The 20,877-nt window shown below is 40.8% G+C and overlaps 1 protein-coding gene across 1 annotated transcript in view; it reads right to left on the reverse strand.

Moving 5' to 3' along the window:
* Positions 1-5,487: 5,487 nt before the first annotated feature.
* Positions 5,488-20,877, reverse strand: part of KLHL4 (kelch like family member 4) — a 235,876-nt gene continuing 220,486 nt past the window's right edge. Inside the window, exons 8-11 of the mRNA XM_056809218.1 lie at positions 19,862-20,024; positions 12,242-12,454; positions 8,782-8,953; positions 5,488-7,249 (exon numbers count right to left, since the gene is read on the reverse strand). Coding sequence (XP_056665196.1) covers positions 7,190-7,249; positions 8,782-8,953; positions 12,242-12,454; positions 19,862-20,024 — 608 coding nt within the window. The 3' untranslated portion in view covers positions 5,488-7,189. The remainder of the gene's footprint in view (positions 7,250-8,781; positions 8,954-12,241; positions 12,455-19,861; positions 20,025-20,877) is intronic.

Genomic DNA, 20,877 nt, shown 5'->3' on the forward strand with positions numbered 1-20,877 from the left:
AGAGAAGGATGGGGTCTTTGAGATGGAATTTCTAGTTCCTAACAGTTTGTAAGAAAAGGACTTGGCGGTGGGGAGAGGGGGGGGAGGCAGCTGAATAGCTCAGTGCATTGAGATCCAAGCCTAGAGATGAGAGGTCCTGGGTTCAAATCTGGCCTCAGACACTTCCCAGCTGGGTGACCCTGGGCAAGTCACTTGACCCCCATTGCCTCGCCCTTACCACTCTTCTGCCTTGGAACCAATACACAGTAGAGATTCTAAGATGGAAGGTAAAGGATTAAAAAAACAAAAGGACTTGGGAAACAGAATAAGCATTTATATAGCACCTACTATTTGCTAGACTTAGTGCTTAGCACTTTAATAGTTAACATGTAAATAGTGACTATATGCCAGTCATTGTGTTAAGAGCTTTATGATTAGTATCTCAGTCAAGCCTCACAACAATGCTTGGAGTTAGGAGGTATTTTGTTTCCCATTTTATAGTTGAGGAAACTGAGACAAACAGAGGTTAAATGACTTGCCTGGGATCTCTCAGCTAGTAAGTATCTGGGACCAAATTTGAACTCAAGTCTTGCTGACTCCACGTTCCCCAATCTATCTATTGTACCACTTTGCTGCTTTAAACTTGAGGGGGGTTGTTGACAAGGTCAATATGAACCAGCAGTGTGATATGATAACAATCCTGAAGTTAGTCATCAAGATTTTGTGAAGTGATTCCTGTGTGAAAGCTCTATGTCACGTGGCAGGGATATAAAGAAAGACCACAAATAAATAAATGATAGGAGCTGGTTCTCTCCAGAGACCTGCTCCAGGGGAGAAGGGAGAAGAGAGAGAAAAGCCCCGAGTGGATGAGATTTGACAGGGTTGAGGGGGATGTGAATGGGATCACGGATTCCATTTTATTAAGCACAGATACAATATTTATAGTCTCTACACTCTATGATCAAAGGAAAATAATATATCAAGAGCATACATCCTTGATGCCAATTAGAGTGTCCAGCTGCAGTTAGGAGTACTCTTCATCCAGTGGTAATCTTCAAAGTCCTCTTTGGTCAATTATCGCTGGCATAAGGATCTCTTTTGAAAATCAAAGGTACCAGAGTATGGTTGGGCATATGCATAAAAGTCACTAATCCTAGAGATAGAGCTCAAGGTTTTGTGATAGTAAGTTAGCAGGTCAGGATGCTCGCAGTCTATTAAGAAGCCAGGTGTTCTGAGACAGTGATTTATAGATCTGCAAGGTCAGACTGATCCTTGCCAGGGTCTTGAGGCAGATATGCAAATATGTCTTTTCTGGCTGCTTTTGCTTTAATGGGCCCAGAGTGTCCTTATAGACTTGTCAAATAAATAAATCCCTGCTCTCAAGGAGCATAAATTCTAATGAGGGCAAAGATCGAAAGGAAAAGTTTGGTGATGTGAGAGGTGAGTCTAAGGGAGGAGTTGGGAATGACATTGAGGCTGAAGGCTTAGATGCCTGGGTGGATGCTGGTATCCTTGACAGTCATAGGAAAGTTTGGAAATCAGGGCAATTTGAGAGAAAGCATGATGAATTCTACTTGGGACAAATTTGACATGCCTATAAGATGCCCAGTTTGAGATGTCCAAGAGGCAGCTGGTGAAACAATGTTAGCCACCTATTCAAACACCAGTAGCACCCTTTTACCTCCAGATTCAGATTTCAAATTTTTTATTTGGCATTCAGAGATCTTTATAACTTGGTCCTTTCTAAGTTTCCAAGTATGTATTCTTATGGTCTCCTCTCCACCATGCACTCTCTACATCTCCCACCTCTGTACCTTTGCCATGGCAATCCCTCATGCCTGAAATGCTGTCCCTCTTCACTTCTGCTACCTCACTTTCCTGTGTATAAATGGAGATTTTGAACCTTTGATGTCATTCCCCAGAAGTCCTTAGTATTTCCCAAAATTCTCTATAATCTCTCCTGTGTCTCCACATTGGTAAGATCATATTATTGGTATTTAACTGGTGGTAATGCCCCTCAGACTCTCTTTTGGGCATGATACAGCATCAGCAGTGATGGTGGTAAGGTGGGGGAAATTTGAAAATGGCTAACTAGCCATGGGCACATGGTTTTTATTTTGTATCCTCTTTATTCCTTGATTTCTAATGATCTTTAATAAACCTCATAAAATATAATATTTTTATTATTAGAGATATAAATTTAATTTTTACACCTGACATCTTCCCTGACTTCTTCCAAGACTCAGCTGAAATCCCACCTTCTGTAAGAGGTCTTTCCTATTCTCCTCCCACACACCCTACTGCTAGTGCCTTCTCTCTGAGATGATTTCCACAAAGACCAACCCCCCGACATTTGTGTTTAATTGTCTATGGGCATGTTTTTTCCCTTCATTAGAAATCCAACTTCCCTTTGAAGGGATGTCCATTCATTGGGAAATGGCTGAACAAATTGTGGTGTATGATGGTGATGGAATACTATTGTGCTATAAGGAATGATGAACAGGAGGATTTCAGAAAGAGCTGGAAAGACTGACATGAACTGACAGAGAGTGAAATAAGCAGAACCAGGAAAACATTGTACACTGTATAAGCAATGTTGTGGGACAATCAGCTGTGATAGACTTAGCTATTATTGACAACATGATGATCCAGGACAATTCTGAAGGACTTGGGACAAAGAATGCTATCTACCTCCAGAGTAAAAACTGGGGTCGGATGCAGATCAAAGCAAATGATTTTTTGCTTTAGTTTGTTTGGGTTTTAATTTTGGAGTTTGGTTTTATAAAGAATTCACTTACAAAAATGAATAACTTGGAAATGTTTTCCATGATAATACATGTATAACTCAGATGGAATGGCTTGCCAGCTCTGGAAGGTTGGAGGAAAGGGAAGGAAGGAGACAATTTGGAATGTATAACTTTGGAAAACTTATGTGGAAATGTGTTATTACATATGATTGGTAAACGAAAATATTTTTATAATAAAAAAGAATGATTTCCTTGAAGGGAAGCACTTTATAAATTCTTGTTGAATGGAATTGAATTGAAATAGTCAAGGACTCACTCATAGTATGCTTTAATTTCTCATGCACAAGTTAAAGTTTTTGGCATCGAAGTGGGTTATCATTAGAAGCTCTGACTGAAACAGTGTAAGCGGCAGCATTCTGAGTTCTTTACCATATTCCAAAATGTGCAGACAAAAGTAGAACTGGGTAGGAGGTGCTGGCTAAGAGTTCAATATACATCCCCCAAACTGGAAAGCCATTGTGGAAGTAATTGTCCTCTCCCTTAAGCCCCATTCGGGTTCCCTCCAAGAAGGGAAAATCTGGGAGTTCTAGTGGACTGTAATCTCTGCATTGTTAACAGTATGATATGGAAGCCCAAAAAGCTAATGCAATCCTGAACTGGAGTGAGGGAGAGGGATCAGGTCTAGGGAAGTGAGGGTCCTACTGGATTTTGCCCCTATCATACCACAGCTGGAGTCTTAAGTTCCAATTAGGCATCACATTTTAGGACAACTTAGCCCACATCCTGCGGAAGGTCATCAGGACAGTTAGAAGACTGGCAATTAAGCTAAATGGGGATGTTCTGATGGAAATGAGCTTGGTTAGCCTGGAGAAGAAATAACTTGAGGGTGATGGGATATCTGTGTTCAAGTATTTGAAGGGTCACCATGTTAAATAAATTTTTCTTTGGCCCAGGGGCAGGACTAGGAACAATGGGTGGAAGCTGCTAAGAGGCTGATTTACTTTGGTATTGGGGGGGAAATCTTCCTACCAATTAGAGTCATCCCAAAGTGGAATGGGCTGCTCTGGGAGGTTCTAGGCTCTCCTTCATTGGAGATTTTCAGAAAAAAAACTGGATGAAGGCTTGTCAGGTGTGTGGTAGTGAGGCTTCTTGTTTGGGTATGGGTTAGATTTGATCTGGGGCTCTTAACCTGGGGTCCAGGACCCCTCATGAGTCTGCGGATAGATTTCAGGGGGTCTGTGAATTTGGGGAGTCTTAATTTTCACTTACCATTCACTTCCTTCATAGTCCAATATAGTTTATTTTATGCCTTTAAAAACATGATTCTTCGGAGGGAGTCTATACATAGGCTTCATTGGCCTATTCAATGGGGTATCCACGACAATGAAAAGGACCAGGAGGCTGGAAGAGATGGTCTCTCAGGCCCCTTCTTGCTTCTTGCCACCACCACAGCAACTTTTTAAACATGTAACTGATACAGAAAGCTGATGAGATGAGCAGATGATTTTCCCATTTCATTGATTGCTTTAAAACAGATTCATGCCCTACCCTAGAGAATTGGGGGAGTGTCATTTCAGTTGAATTGGTCATGTAAGTTAAACAATGGAAATGACTCCTCCACCCCCATTAGATAGGCCACTTTGACTTACTATATTTGTAGCTAGCTCACTGTGTGATACATAGCTGCTATGTAAATTCTTTTTTGAATGACTGTTTAACTGGACTGATTATTTCGGTCAAAAAAAGTGAACCAGGTGTTTTAGCTATATTGTCAATTTGGCGGTACTGAGATTTATTTGTTTTTGTGTCAAAGATTTATACTTTTGTTGATTAGCAAGAGATTATTGATCTCAATGATCCTTAAGTTCTCCTTCTAGGCCAAGACAGTATTAGCAGTGCTCTTTCCTCTTCCCTTCCTCTCCCTTAGACCAAAGAGAAGCAACTTTCTTCATCTACTTCCAATTGTTTTAAGCCTTCTCTAGGCCGGGGTGCTCAAATGCCATGTCCCCCAAGTTTGCAAAGCAAAATCTTGAGGCAAATGGAGCTACACTTCTAACATCTTGACTTTGGGTGCTGTGACCTCCGAAGGTGCCAGTGCACTGCAAACAAAGGTACAGTACTCATGGAGTACTTGCTTGGGCAAGGAGGAGGACAAGGCTGATTTTCCAAATAGGCAGAGTAGGCATCTGCCTCTGTGGTGTGACCCTTTAGGTGATGAAGATGATTCCTACAACCACCAAACTTTACCTAACTATGGCTTATTCACAGCTTTATCCCAACTTACAGCACTGGAGGCAGCATCATATAGTAGAAAGAACCTGAGTGCTGGTCAGAAAACTTGAGTTTGAACCCTGCCTCTGTTGCATACCAGCTGTGTGACAGCCTCAGTTTCCTCTTTTATAAAAGGAGGGAGATAGATAGAGTAAATCATTTCTCAAGTCCTTTCTCATTCTAAGTCCTATGATACTATGAATGTACATATTAAATTCTAGCTGCTGGTTGAGAAGAAGAGAGTAAATAATTGCTTAATTCCCTAAGCAAGCACTGTGCTAGGAACTTTGGGGAAGAGAAAAGAGTGCTATGCCGCAGCTTCCGCTCTGAAAGGGCTCTTTGGGGATCATGTGAAGCCTTTGTCCCTTTTTAACATTGCTGTTCCATAACTCAGGGGACTTTGGGCAACAGCTGGGCACCTAGAAAGGAGAGGATGAAAAGCAGTGAGGGAGACATGGTTCCATCCACCACATTCAAGAACCACTCACTCTTTCAGAGAAAGCCAAATTTATTTGAACTCCACATACCAAACTACAAATAGCATATTGTGCCGATTTCATTGCAACAATAATGAGTACATTCTCTATATCATTCTGTGGAGATTCTTCAAAGTTTTTTCACAACCAACAGTAAAAAGTCTATCGAAAGCAACGTGTATCCACAATGTGAAAAATGAAATCTAGTTTTACTATCTGAAAAGCTGTCAGAAAGAGACTTTTTCAATGGTCTCTCATGAATCAATTCATAGCTAAATGAAAGTTAGATTTTAAAGCGAAAATAGTCACTACCCAACTACACTTTTATGTTCAACTAGACGTACATTCTAAACATTTCCTATTGGAACCTTACAAGACAGAAATTAGCAAGAACAACAACGAAAAACAACTTCATGTAACTTAACATGTGAAAGAAAGCTGTAGGAACAATCATGCACATTGAACTCTGTGCTGTTTCCAAGTGATCACCAACCTTCTATGAAGCCTATCTCGATCTTGAATTTGGATCTTTTCAGTTTTATTCCTTTACTGATTTTAGTAAACACACTCAGTTAATGGTTGATTATCACTGAGTTCCCAGGCATGTCTGAGGAGCCCATTATTCACTGTCTGTTGGTGGCAGATGGTGCTTTGAAGCTGAAGCCACACTTTGTATCAATGTGATAAATGCTGGATTTTTTTCCAATGTGTGAGTTGTGTTTAGGAAAGGACCCTAACCACTTTGTAATGCCAGATCTCACCCATAAATGAATATGAGCAAAGTCCAATTTATGAGAATGTCCTAACAGATGGTGAGTGAAAAACTCTATTTTCATGAAGAAGGTAACATACTGTGATCAGCACAACAGCAATTTGGGTCAACAAACTAATTTTAGTATTTCTTGGAGACATCACTAGAATAAGAAAAGAATGCCTTGCTGAAATTTAGACGGGATTTTAAAGTTCTTACTTTAGAGGTTCAGATGTTCACTCTGATGTTCTATCATAATATTTTTAGATACTCAGAGAACCATTGTGGTTTTTTTTTTCATTTATTTTTTAGCAAGGGACAATTCCACAGCATTTGCCAGTTCTGAAAGTCTTTTAAAATGGAAAGCTGTGGGGATTTGGAAAACATCTTAAACCCTCTTGTAGGTATGACTGAAGGAAGGATACTAAAATGGGTGAGATCTTAGAGACCATCAATGGAGCCACAGGGTCACAGATTCAGACCTGGATGGGATTTTATAGTCATGGAGTCCAACCTCTTTATTTTAAATTTAAGTAAACTGAGGGCCAGAGAGATTAAGTTACTTGCCCAAGGCGATATAGATAGTAAGAGGCAATTCCAGGATTTGAAAGCAGGTCCTGAGACTCCTTCCTCAATTTTGTTTTAAGTCATAACGTCCAGTTTTGGCTATTACCAAGTTTTGTTAAACACTGAGCATTTTTAATTTAGAAGAATAAAACATAGTTTGTTGGATGGTGTTTTATATGAATCAACTGTGACAACGCCTTTAGATGGCTGTCATGTGTAATTACTGCATGGAAAATAAAGAAACCCTAAATTTAGCTTTACATTGTATACCGAGTTTGATAGAATTGGCCATTTAGTAGCTAGGTCCAAATAAGCCCAGCTGCTACTTCAAATGTGTTCAGTTTCTTCCCCATCTCCTCCTATTCTGTTTGGTTCGCTTTTCTGTTTTCTGGATCTCCTTAGGGCAGTTTCACAACCACCACGCAAGCTCCCGCTCTTCCGATATTAACAGGAACTTCCTGAAGAGAAAGAGATACCCAGTGACATCATTAAATGAGAAATTGGGGAATGAGTGTTAGTCTCTTCTGTGCCTTACATTTAGGAATCCAAAAGCTAGAGAATGGAAGAGCCTGAAGAAACATTCAAGAGGATCTAATTCAGGTGATTTATAAGGCACAGGAAGAATCCTGGACCCAGAAAAGGGAAGTCATTTTCCAGAACCATCAAACTAATAAGAAAGCCAAAACAGAATAAGGATCTCTTGGCCCTGTAGCAGGGTGTGATTCCCACCATGCCTCTTGGAGTCTAAAGCATGAATCTATGAATCTCTGAGACACTGTCTTGCCTACTGTCCTAGAACATCAAAGACAACACTGGAAGATCCTGAACCAAATGGTTTCTTCATTTATCCTTTTTAATGTGCAATGCTCAGAAAGTCCATTCTTGGGACTCAACTAAATCTCCCCAGCTACTCTAATGGTCTTTTTCCCTTTCTGTCATCTGCACATAGGGCTGCCCTTCAGCATGAATCTTCTGATCACCTCAGTGACATATGGTGATTGAAATAACAAACTAAACTTCGCTTTTCCATAATCTGAAGTTTGGCACTTCATGTTAAGGCTTTTTTCTCCAGAAGGTTCTTGGTACAATAAATTTACTTGGGATGGGAATATGTATGTCATTTAGTAAAGATTGCCTCATTAGATAGGTAGTAGAGTCAAAAGAAAGGGCAGCAAAGTGGCACAGTAGATAGACTGCTGGACTTTTAAAGTCAGAAAGACTCATCTCCCTGGGTTCAAATCTGGCCTCAGATACTTCCTAGCTGTGTGACCTTGAGCAAGTCATTTAATCCTGTTCTGGTCAGTTTTCTTATCTGTAAAATGAGCTAGAGAAGGGAATGGTGAAACATTCCAGTACCTTTGCCAAAAAACCAAATGGGGTCATAATGTGTTGAACACAACTTAAACAACTGAGTCAAATAGTCAAAAGAGTACTGGGATTGTAATCCGAAGATCTGGATTTGAGCCCTAGCACGGATAACTTTCTAATAATGTGATCTGACTAACTTCATTCATTCATTCAACAAGCATCTATCAAGGCAGCAGATGCTGGTGATACAAATGCAAGAATGAAATAGCTCCTGTCATCACAGAACTTGGACTCTATATGCAGAGAGAGGAATCTGTACACACAATAAGAAAGACAAAATAATTTCTGGGGAGGATGGGTGCTAGCAATTGGGGTGAAAACCAAAGGCTTCATGGAGGAGGTGACACATTTGATGCACTTTGAAGTAAGCTAGGAATTTTCTGAGGTGGAAGTACATTCCAGTCATGAGACATGGTCTGCATAAAGGCACAAAGATAGGAAATAGAGTATCATATATGAGGCATAGCTTCTTTGTTCTGTATACCACATTTCACAGATCCTCGAATTCTGGCCTCTTGTGTTCCCTGGGCAGGAGGTAACAGAGTTCTAAAGAGCTGGGATGCCTTTTTTATTTTTAATCTTGGGAAAAGTGTTCCATACTTGAGTGTTTTTATGATCTTACCTCTGTCCATTCATTATTCTGTGCATCATATGACTCGACTGTGTTCAAATACGAATGTCCATCATATCCTCCCACTGCATACAAGCGATCTCCAAGAGGGCAGACACCAACGGCATCACGAGGGACACTTAAAGGTGCTACTGTTGTCCATGCATCTGTTTTGGGGTCATACCTAAGAAATTTTGGAAGAAAAATTGTGGGGAGGAAATCCAGTGGGTAGACAGCTCAAAACAACTACACACACACATATATATGCAGATGTGTATACATATACCCACACCCACATATATATGTATATATCTATTATTTAAGAACACAGATACATCTGAAAATAAAGACTTAACAGTATATTTCGGAATGCTCAAGAACAGCCCTTCACCATAGTGAGGACTATTTCATAGGCTGCATGTCTACACTGAACCGCTAGAGGACTCTCTAAGTATGTTATAAATTGAATTTCTATTTGCCCAGTATCAGAAATGTTACTAGGACTGAGCGAGGATGCTGTACAATTTCTAATAGCTCCCCAGGAAAAACAAAAGGCTAACAAAAAATCTTTTCAAAAAGGTTAAAATGGACGAGAAAAGGGAATGCAATTGCAAAGACTTTGGCTTTGGGCATCAGGGCACCTTGCATGGAATACTGTTTGCAGGGCGCCTTGGCCACATTCTCGGTATGCCATTCCCCATTCTATCTTTGCCTCTTTTTTTAGGGGCCCTATATTTTTTCCAATTTCATTCTCAAGTTAATGCCTCTTCCCTGAACATTTTTTCTGTCAGTGAGACTTTAGAAAACCCAGTTATTCTCACTCATTGGAAAGCTTGGGTATTTCTTGTCCCAAGGCTTGACATATCCTGGCACCAGATAATAAAATCCAAAAGGGAAAAACCAATAAAACATCCACTCACCTTAACAAGGACAAGCCCCTCTGATTTTATTTTTATCTACTAAAAAATCAAATGGTGAGTTCATTTTATTAAAGACAAATAATTTTAATAATCAATTATATCTTAAAACGAAAACTTCTCGTTTAACAACTTATCGCCTCTCACGTTCTGCTTTGTTCTGTGGGTTCTAGTACATAACTAAAACATGTCATTTCTCTTTCATCTGATCTCAGGACAATTTGTATTCCTTTAATGCACTTAACATGTTCTAATTTGTATTGTGTTTATTTTCATACATGTGTTATTTCTCCCAAATGTAAGTTCTCTGAGGGCAGGGACTATACCTTGTTTATCTTTCAGTGTTCCCCCCCCCCCCGCCCAACTCCTAGCCCAATGCCTCATACAGACTAGCTATTTATGAATGAATGAATGAATGAATGAATGAATGAACTTATCTGGACACTTAATCTGAATCTTTTAGATTGTATGGATTCAATTGCCAAAAGAACTGGAAAAAAAGATCTGGAATACTCTGTCACAACTTTTATTTATTAATTTTTAAATCTATACCTTCTGTCTTAGAATCAATACTCAAAGTATAAGTTCCAAGGTAGCTTTTTAGAATAAAATTCCCTGATATACATATAAATGATAATACTCAGTTAGTTGAATGGTTTACAGTGAAGTTTAGTCATAAAAGTAATGCGTTACCAATCTATTTGGTGCTTTTATGAGCTCAACTTTACATCTTCCTAGTAAAGATACAAAGTGTTGATGGGGCCCTGTTTTCTGCCTATATACTTCATGTGGTAGTCCAGAAGGCCTCTCAGAGATCCTGAATGGTAAAAAAGGCATCAGGGCATGGCAAAGGCACTTTCTGTCCACTTTCCAGCTGCAACTTAGGGTCTTTGCCAGGGAACAAATGTTTTCCACAATGAAGAAACTAATAAAATCTCAACACGACATAACTTAAACTAATAATATTTCTATAACTCTTACTGTGGTGCCAGGCACTGCACTAAATGCTTTACAATCATTATTTCATTCGATCCTCACACATGTCCTGGGAGCTAAGGGCTAGTATTCTCCACATTTTACAGATGAAGAGACATCTGAAGCCAATCGAGGTTTCGTGACTCACCCACAGTCACACTGCTAGTCAATATGTGAGTTTGGATTAGGTAGAGATTATCACAGTCTTTTATCTTCATTAGACTGGATCTGTATTTGAGTAAAGAACTAAACTTATTGAATTTTTTATGGCCTAAAATCTAATACCTAGAAAACTCTCCTAAAATCGAATCCACTGAATTTGTCTTGAAGGTAGATTTATTTAGGCCATATTAGGGAAGTGAGGTATGGGACCATTTTCTCAAAGTCATGCAGGTCACTATGAACATGTTCAGTCTTTTCAAAGCATTCTCTACAAAAGAGGGAAATTCGTGAAATTGATTAGGTTTCAGTGCCCTCGGATAGCTCTGATTTGCTCATTGTGGCTACCGCTTTTAGCAGTGCAGATTTCAACTCCTTCATGTGTCAGCAGATACCTGTAATGAGGGTTGTACACAGCATGCCCAGATATTCCCTGATTTCTTCCAGCTGACTCTGTGTAACTCAGCCCTTGGGCCCTTTAGGGGGAATAGACTTTTTGAACTGTGTGGCGCTAAAAGGCTTTATTGCTTGGGTATGATGCCTTTTTTCTGGAAATGGAATAAGAAAGGTTATTATAAATCCAATCATCTGTGATTAACTCCCTCACTCTCATAAGTACCATATGTAGGAGAGTCCAGGCACAAAGGTGGGCCCCAATCGCTTGTCATGTGACCTTGGGTGAGTCTCATTTTACCTCTGAGAGCTTCATTTCTTTTAAATGAAGAGGTTGAACCAGATGCTCTGGAAGAATATTTCCCAACCTCCACTACACTATAAATCCCCTGCCAAGACTCTGCCCTATCTGGGAGGTACTTCCTTGGTGGCTCACTGCCTCAAAGCAGGGGTCAGAGGTGAAGAAGGGTAGGATACAGAGCATTTCTAATGGTGTCAGTTTTGCAAAGAAACCATGACTAGGGATTTGTCCTTATCGAAGACCAGCCGTTAGGAAACAGTGATCTGTGAAGCCCCATTTGGCTCTCACACTCCAGAACTAGTGAGGAGATGTGCAATATATATGTGGTAGGGGGGCAGGCTTACATGGCTCTGAAGGCAATTCCAAAATTCCCAACAATGGCAGCCTCTCTGAGATAAGTATACCTACCTAACCCCTGGCAGGTGACTACTCTGAAGGAAGGACAAGGTCACTGTCAACGTTCTGATAGTTTTGTGAAAAGAACAATCTCACTGCTGTCTAGTAACACCTTATCAGCTCACGGAGAACTGGGCTCCTGTGTCAAACTGTATCCCCAACAGTTCCTAGTAGAAGCTCAGTAAAAATGTGTGTAATTAATTTGTAGAGGGAGGACATTGAATGAAAGGTAACAAAGAGAGAGAAAGGAAAGAGAGGAAGGGAAGAAGGAAGGATTATTGGGAGGGGAAGAGAGGGATGGAGGAAAAAATAAGAAAGAAAGAAAAGGTACCTTTCCACACAGTCAGAGAGCCTGGAGCAGTGGTTGGATGCAGGGGCATCATGTCCTCCAACAGCATATAACAATCCATTGTATGTTGCAACTCCTACACCGCCACGCCTTTTGGACATCGAGGCACATATACTCCATTTGTTGGTGTGAGGATCAAAACACTCCATAGACTTTAAACATGAGCTTCCGTCTCGTCCACCCACAGCATATAATCTAGAATGAAAAAGAGAGAGAGAAAGACTCTCCATTTCCTAAACTGAGTGAACAAGGAAGGTGCCATGGAAAATTACTGAAATATTATAAATACAGACCCTAACTAATAGCAGCACTGAGTTCTGGAGTCAGCTGAGCAGGAGATTGTTCATATGATGTGAATTGAGTTATCCAGTCAAGTCATCTCCTATACCTCGGCCAGTGCCTGAAATTTCACTATCGCACTTACATTTGTTTTGGCTCTCCAAGGATTTAAATGATCTAAATGGCAACAAAAAAAACTAGAAAAATACTAAATGGCAAACCTCTCTGCTGACCAGTATGTTCAACAGATTCTGTAAGAAGAGCAAGCTAAAAGGAGAGGTAAAGGTCACAGTGAAGACACTCTTGCTGGCCCAGCCTAGTGGGACAGCCATTACTGCTCTGGAGACCTTCCTTCTTTTGCAGATTGGTGGCTGGGAAATAACAAGGCATTCGTCTCTTCTTTGACATCATATTAATCTAATGTAGAAATAACAAGGTAGAGAGACTGTAGTTCTGATCTTAGATTCGAATGTAGCCCCACACTTTGGACAAATCATGTATTCATTCATTCATTTGTTCTTTTACTCAACAACCATTTTATTGAGTGCCTACTAATTGCCAAGCAGTGTGCTAGGTTCTACAGATAAAGAGATAGAATGAAGATAGTTTAAGAAGTTTTTATTCTATTGGGAGGAAATCTCATGTACCCAGACACACAAATGCCAAATACGTACAAAGGAAGGTCAAAATGGAAGTACAGTCAAGCAGGGCAGCTTTCAAAGCTGTGCACTGACTTTACCACAGATTTAAAAAGGAAAGCAATCAGGAGATACTTGAGAGCTATAATTTTGGGTAAGGTCTCTTTTGACCTATACATTGAAAAGAAAAGGCTCATTAAGTTTGGGATAGAAATAAAATTTATAAAAGCTAAATCTATGCAAAGTAAATAATGTTATTTGGGAGGAATAGGTCCCAGTAACTGGAATCAGGAGGAGAGGCCTCATGTGGAGGTGCCATGAGGGATAAGTCTTGAAGGAAGTTGATGGACTTTAAAAGGTGGAACAAGGGCCTTCTAGGCAAGGAGCTCAGCCTGTGGAAAGGTGTAGAAATGGGAAATGAACATCGCATAAAGGAACAGCAAATAAGACAGTTTGGATGAAATGTTGAGAATATGAAAGGCCATATACAATATGAAATATAATGCAATAGAGTATCCATCCATCCATCTACCTCTATATCTTAAGGCTTCAAAGTTAGGCTAGCATCAGACTGCAAAGGGCTCCAAATATCAAACAAAGGTGCTTGTATGTTTGTTTTTTCTCATGGAAGTAACAGGGAGCCACTGGAATTTCTTGAGTAGGGGGGACATGGTGAGCCCTGTGCTTTGATGAAGTCACTTTGACGGCTCTACAGAGGAGAAGTTAGAAAGATAAAGAGGTTTGAGACAGGGCAGCTCATTAAGAAACTATCATAAGAGGCAGGGTCAAGATGGAGGCTTAGAGAAAGCAACAGCTCAGACCTCCCTAAACCCTTCCTCACTGAATCAAAAAAACAATGCTTCAAGGAGACTGAAAACCAAATCTAACAACAGGACAGAATTAGGGAACCCTCCTCATGGACCTAACTTAAAAGGTACGCCCCCCCTAAAAGCCTGAACTCTAGAACACACGGGTTTAAGGGAAAGGAAGAAGGAAGGTCACAGGACCCCTCCCCCACCTGTAGCACTGAGCTTTCAGCAGTGGCTGGAATCTCTGGGTGGGCAAGGGAGCTAGTCTGGAGGGAGTACCTTGTCAGCAAAGCTGTGCCAGGCTCAGGGTGCAGAACACAGGCGGCATAGAGTCAATGGAAGAGAAGCTCAGAGAAGGCAGTCCAGTCACAGCCAAATGCTCCATCTTTCCCCTTCCCTCTGGAGGTTTTGGCCTTAGGGCACATCCAGCTTTGCAGATCAACTCCTCTGCCCTGGCTCAATCTCATCAATAGGGTAGATAAGAAGCCTTCAGAGGGCAGGGAAGCTCAAACTCCAATACCCCTCCCCCACAGACTGATCTGAGAGCCTCCCTGACTGAGCTCCAAGAAGCAAAGGCATCAACAAACTACAGGCAATAACCTTGACAACAGGGCGGGAAGCCCAGCTCCTTTTCAGATTCTGCTGTCAGCTAGGGAAGATCTGACTAACCTGATCAAATAACAGAACAGAGAAGAAGCCCCTTCAGGACAGAATAGCCCAAATCCCCAGATCCAGCACATAATGAGAGGAGTAAGACTACAGGCAACTGCAGAGGGGAAAGAAGGGGGGGGGGGAAGGAGTAAACAACAGAAAAAAGAAAAAAGAAATTACAATCAATAGCTTCTATCCAGGCAATGAACAAAGAGCAAAGGAAACAAGAGGATCAAGGAATACCAAGCAAAAACATAGAAGCTCCAGCAAATTGGACACAGGCTTTGAAAGAACTCAAAATTCAATAAAAAAAACAATTAAGAAAAGCTGAAGACAACTGGGAAATAAATAAATAATTTGGAAACAGAAAATAGTGTCTTGAAAGCCAAAATTAATCAGCTTGAAAATGAGGCAAAGGATAGAATACTATTGTGCTCAAAGGAATAATGAACTAGAGGAATTCCATGTGAAATGGAATGACCTCCAGAAATGGATGCAGAGTGAAAGGAGCAGAACCAAGAGAACATTATACGCAGAGACTAATACACTGTGGTATAATAGAATGTAATGGACTTCCCCATTAATGGCAATGCAGTGATCCTGAACAACTCAGTGGGATTTATGAGAAAGAACACTATTCACATTCAGAGGAAAAGGATTCAGAGGAGTAGAAACACAGAAGAAAAACAACTGCTTGATCACATGGGTCGAGGAGATAGGGCTGGGGATGTAGACTCCAAATGATCATCCTAGTGCAAACAACAACAACATGAAAATAGGTTTTGACCAAGGACACATGTAAAATCCAGTGGAATTGCGCGTTGGTTATGGGAAGGGGTGGTGGGAGGGGAGGGAAAGAATATGATTCTTGTTACCAAGGGAAAATGTTCTAAATTGACTAATTAAATAAAAATTTCAAAATAAAATAAAATAAAATTAGTATAAAAAAAGAAACGCATAAGAGTACAGGCAAGATGGTATAAGGGTCAAAAAGGGGGGGGGCACAAAGGGGCAAGGAAGGGCTGTGGCTTTCTGAGTAAGGAGAAAGGGAAAGGGGTATATCCTAAGTCCTATGGAAAGCACCATATATGTGTAAGCTCTCATTTTTATAATAATAATAATAATAATTATTTTATAATATAATAGTATATATTATTAATACAATAATTTATTATTATTTTAACTTAACATCACAAATGAGCTTTAAAACTGACTTTGCTCCTAAAAACTGGATTGACCCTAGTCCTTTAACCTTGGACTTTAAAATAGCAGCCATAAGGGGCAGCTAGATAGTACGGCAGATAGAGGGCCAGGTCTAGAGTCAGGAGTACCTGGGTTCAAATGTGGTCTCAGACACTTCCTCGCCACATGAACCTGGGCAAGTCACTTAACTCTGACAACTTCTCCCTAGCTGCTTTTCTGTCTTGGAAATGATACTAAGACAAAAGACAAGGGTTTAAATAAAATAAAACAAAATAAAGTAGCAACACAGAGGGAGAGGTCAGGGTAGACCACAGACTTCACCTCAAAGCCTGGAAGATCTAGGCCTAGGTCATATCTCTGGCCAGCTGGGACTGTGTGGTTCCAGATAAGATCCTTAACCTTTCAATGCCCCTGGTAAATGTGTAGTGGAGAAATTGTAGAAAGTTCTGAGTTATGTTAGGATAAGTTTGCCAGAGGAAATTCCTCACTGGAAGGAATCTCCCAGTGAAATCCAGGCCCAAGCCTGTCCCTGTTCTCTCAACCACATCTCCTCCTTCCCCCAGAGAGAAAATGGAAGAACTTAAAAAATTGAGTTTGACCCTGGGAAAAGTATTGGCTCTGGAGATTTCATTATGAACTTTAAAATACAACCCCTGCTGGACAGAACTATGAATTTAATTTTAATTTAATCTCACATCGGCAACTAAAATAAATGCTTGCTAAACCATAAAACCATCTTTAACTGGCCTTCATGCTGAGTGAAGAGCAACTGAAATACACTGGCCAAAGAGTCTGACTTCATGATCTCAGCATGTTCCTTCCTGGACAGTTGATGAGATTTCACCAAACCCACAAGGTGACTCTGCTAAGGAGAACTTTTGGCCTGAGCCACCGTAGGGCAGAGTTTCTGTCCTCTTGGATACAGGCACTTCATGTTTGGAAAGTGGAAGGCACCTGAGACAAGAGTTTGAGCTGTGTCAGTGAGCCTGTGCCCATCAGCTCCATGCCAAAACAAGCTGGGCAACTTTAACTGGCGAAGGACTGAAATACAGCCTCCAGCCTGCCCTAGGTCTTAAATGGCAGGTATCTGTTCAATTTAAAGGGTATCTGTTAAAGCAGACATGTTACATTAAGCCATGAATACCTAGGTAACAGCATGGGCTCATCTCCTTTCAGGGATTACTTATTATTTATTTTTGAAAAACTCTTATCTTCTGTGTAAGAATCAATATTGGGTATTGGTTCCAAGGCAGTGGAGGTTAAGTGATTTGTCTAGGGTCACACAGCTAGGAAGTGGCTGAGGCCAGATTTGAGCCCAGGGCCTTTGCCAGAGATTATTATCAAGGAGGTATGAGTTTTGATTGGAGCTAGAGGTGAGAGGTCCAGGGAAAGTCAATCAAGAAGGAATGTCAGAGGGTCACTGAGATGGTGAGGGGAGTTCTAAGAAAAGAGAGAGATTGCTAATAAGGAAGGCAGTCATGGCAGAGCTAGCACAGCCATGAATGGAATGTTTTTGACCAAGGCAAGTGGCAGGGAGAGGGCAGTGAAGAACGACCCCACTGGGAGCTTCCTATGTTAACCAATGAGTTGCAAAGCTCTAGTGCAGTTAAAAGTCTACAAGTATTATTGGCACCCTCTAAATTCTGTGTCCTGGAGCAAAGTTCAAGCCACCCCAACCTTTTTTACTTTAGGAGCTGGTCTGGGCTCCCAGTCGTACTCTTGGCCTAATGGAAATGCACAGACTGGGAAAGGAACGAACAGGTCAAACAGGAAGTGATGACAGGAGCTTCCGAATGGCAAAACAGGAATTGTTCTATAGAATGTCCAGTCAAATATCTATTTGACAGATGACACTAGTTCCTTTCATAATGACTGTATTCATAATGACAATAATTCCTTAGGAGAGCATTGACTGCACAAAATGAGCATGCTTCTTTTGTTATGAGCACCTTGTTGGCAAGTCATATAGAGGATGCATATACTGCATTCCCTGAGAAGCAGTGAAGCCGGGTCAATCCAGCAGGGCTGGATTTGGACTCACCAAGGCCTGGTGGTTTACATCCCAGCTTGGATACCTGTTAGTTTTATGAACCTGGTCACAATTAACCTCTCTGAACTTCATTTTACTCATCTGTGAAATAGGAAGAATAATACCATGTACTACCCAGGATTTTAATGAGGACCAGATTCTTACCAGTAAGGCCGAAGATAGGCTATTAAAAGAAAATAGAGTATTAAAATTCATGATGGGTGGTGTTGCATAATAGACAAAGCCAGCCGCAGCTTCAGAAAGTCCTATGGTCAAGTCTTGCCTCTGTGGTTCAGGGCAAGTTTAGTCTTTCTGTGCCTCTAGACAACTCTCCAAAGACTAAGATGTTGATCTGCATTGGTCCAGAGTTCATCACAGGGAATTCTCTTGACTGGTTAAAATCTTGGGTCTGAATAAAAATATATAATACGAGATCCCATAACATATAAAAATACACATACTGCAGCAACGTGGTCAACTTCACGAACACCATAGGGGAATGTACAACAAGGACGCTATCGATTTTAATATGCAATGGCAATGTGCTTTGATGTAATTTTCCTCATTTGCTTTCCATCGATTTTATTAGGCCCCTAATAAAGGTGTGGGTCTTGCAAAGCTCACCTTATTTTTTAACCATTCAACTTTGATTTGTTTTGCATCAATGGTTCTGAAAGGACCCAATAACAATAACTAATACAGAATTTAAACCCAATGTAATGAGGAAATAAGTAAACTAAGAGTAGCTGCTACGGCAACTGGGTGGCACAGTGGATTATATGTACTGCATGCTTGAGAAACAGAATGCCAGACCTGGAGTAAGAAAGATTCATCTTCCTGAGTTCACATCTAGCCTCAGACCCTTACCAGCTGTATGACCCTGAGCAAGTCACTTAACCCTGTTTGCCTCAGCTTCCTCATCTATAAAATGAGTAAGAAAAAACACCATGGCAAACCACACCAGTATTTCTGCCAAGAAAGCCCGAGTCAAACAATAACAACAAAGGCAGGAGCACCTATTTGCTCTTAAATGGCTCATTACCCTAGGTCCAGAGGAAATTCACCCCAGGGTACTTCAGGATGTGATAGAAGAAAGGTACATAGAGTCATTGTACATAGAGCATTGAATCTGGATTAAGCAAGGTCCAAGTTCAATTCTAGCCTCAGACAATTACCAGCTATGTGATTCTGTCAGTTATTTAATCCCTATCTACCTTAGTTTCCTCCATTGTAAAATGAATAGAATAATAGCATTTAGCAAGGTTATTATGAGTCTCAAATCAGATAATATTGTTAAAGTGCTTAACACAGTGCCTGATTGTTTAACATCTTGGTGTAGGAGAAAGAATCTCCTAGATTTAGTCAGGGCAACTAAATCCATATCCTCCTCTGCTGGATGACATAGTGGATAGTGTTGGGCTTGAAATGAAGAAAACCTGAGTTCAGATTCTACCTCAGACATTTAATAGCTTTGTGAACCCAGGAGGGCAAATTTCTAACTCTCTCTGAGCTTCAACTGTACTGAGCACATAGTAAAGTAAACCCCCTGTTCTTTTCCAAATTAATTGCTGTTAAGCCACACTATCACTATTCTTATCCCCCAGCCAGTCTTAAAGCCCCAGACTTGAAGCCAAAATCATCTTTACCTCTTCCTTTTCCCTCCCTTCCCAACCAATTGCTAAAGTCCAGTCAGTTCTACATTTATAATAGCCCTAACACCTGTCTTTTTCTTCACTGCCCTTGCTGTCATCCACGCTCAGGTTCTAATTTCTTCTCACTTAGAGTATTCTTCTAATCTTAAGGAGCTGCTATTAGGTCTCAGAATCTGGGTCTCAGCACCCACTCCCTTCTCCTGGGGACCCCTCTTTGGACCCATGCATGTAGTAGCTCACTTTCTTTAAAATTTGAAAAACAAATGAAAGAAAATCAAGATCTTATTTGAAAGGATAATAGGGTAAACCACATACGCATGAGCTGGGAAGGGTTTCCTTACTTGCTGTTCAATGCTGCGACTCCTACTGTGCTCCGAGGAGTGGACATGCTAGCAACGTAATTCCACTGCCGTGCCTGAGGGTCCCATCTTTCTACAGTGTTAAGATAACTCCATCCATCATGGCCACCAACAGCATACATGGGTCCTTCAAGCATGGCCACCCCTAAAGGATAATAATGGTGTTAGTATCTTACCTAGATTCAACATTTCCAATGATTATCAGACCCCCTTTCAAGGAACTGACAGTTTGGGATTTGATTTTCATTTCTCAAATGATGTTCTGCTACTGATCTGAAGCTACAGTTGTTCCCATAACCGCAGGGAACCTTTAGTCATAATGAATGTCTCATGGAAGAACATCACTTTTGAAATTGTGGGAAGCCCAGGAAGCATACAAAATCACCTTTTCTGGGATTGTAAATATGTATGAGATACTTTTTGTTCTAGGACAATGAGTTACATGGGAGAAGTGGTGTGAAAGATGTCATCGAGTCAGTGTATAATTGAAAAAGATGGATTGGTCTCATGGCGAAGGCAAGCAATAAACAGAAGATGTGGACAATCTTTCAGGATCGGGAGAATATGAGGAAACTCCAACTTTTTCCTCTCCAGGCATACATAGAGGACACTGTGGAGAAGAATCACCCCAACTGGGCAGGAATGTCTGGGCTATGCTCAGTGGAAAGAAGGACTGGCCATATTAGGGAGATCATAGCTTCCTTCTAGCCACAGAGCTTAGATAAGGCCTTATCTTTGAGCATGGTCTATGTGATGATCCATCTGTGATTGGGTCCTAGCAAATGTTGGCCCTCTTACCGTTTGCAGATTGTGAGTGTCAGCAAAAGGAGCGGATATTGGGTTCACTGTAACATCTCAGGGGGAAGGCAGTTTTCCAGGCTTGTCTAAGAGACTTCCTACTTAGCTCCTTCTGATAGTGCCTCCCTGCACTTCTCTATTTCACCACTCCAGGAATCAAGATTGTTGGTTGATTTTCGTCCTTCCCCTTTTACACCTTA

The sequence above is a fragment of the Monodelphis domestica genome, chromosome X (assembly GCF_027887165.1).
Source record: "Monodelphis domestica isolate mMonDom1 chromosome X, mMonDom1.pri, whole genome shotgun sequence".
Taxonomy (NCBI): domain Eukaryota; kingdom Metazoa; phylum Chordata; class Mammalia; order Didelphimorphia; family Didelphidae; genus Monodelphis; species Monodelphis domestica.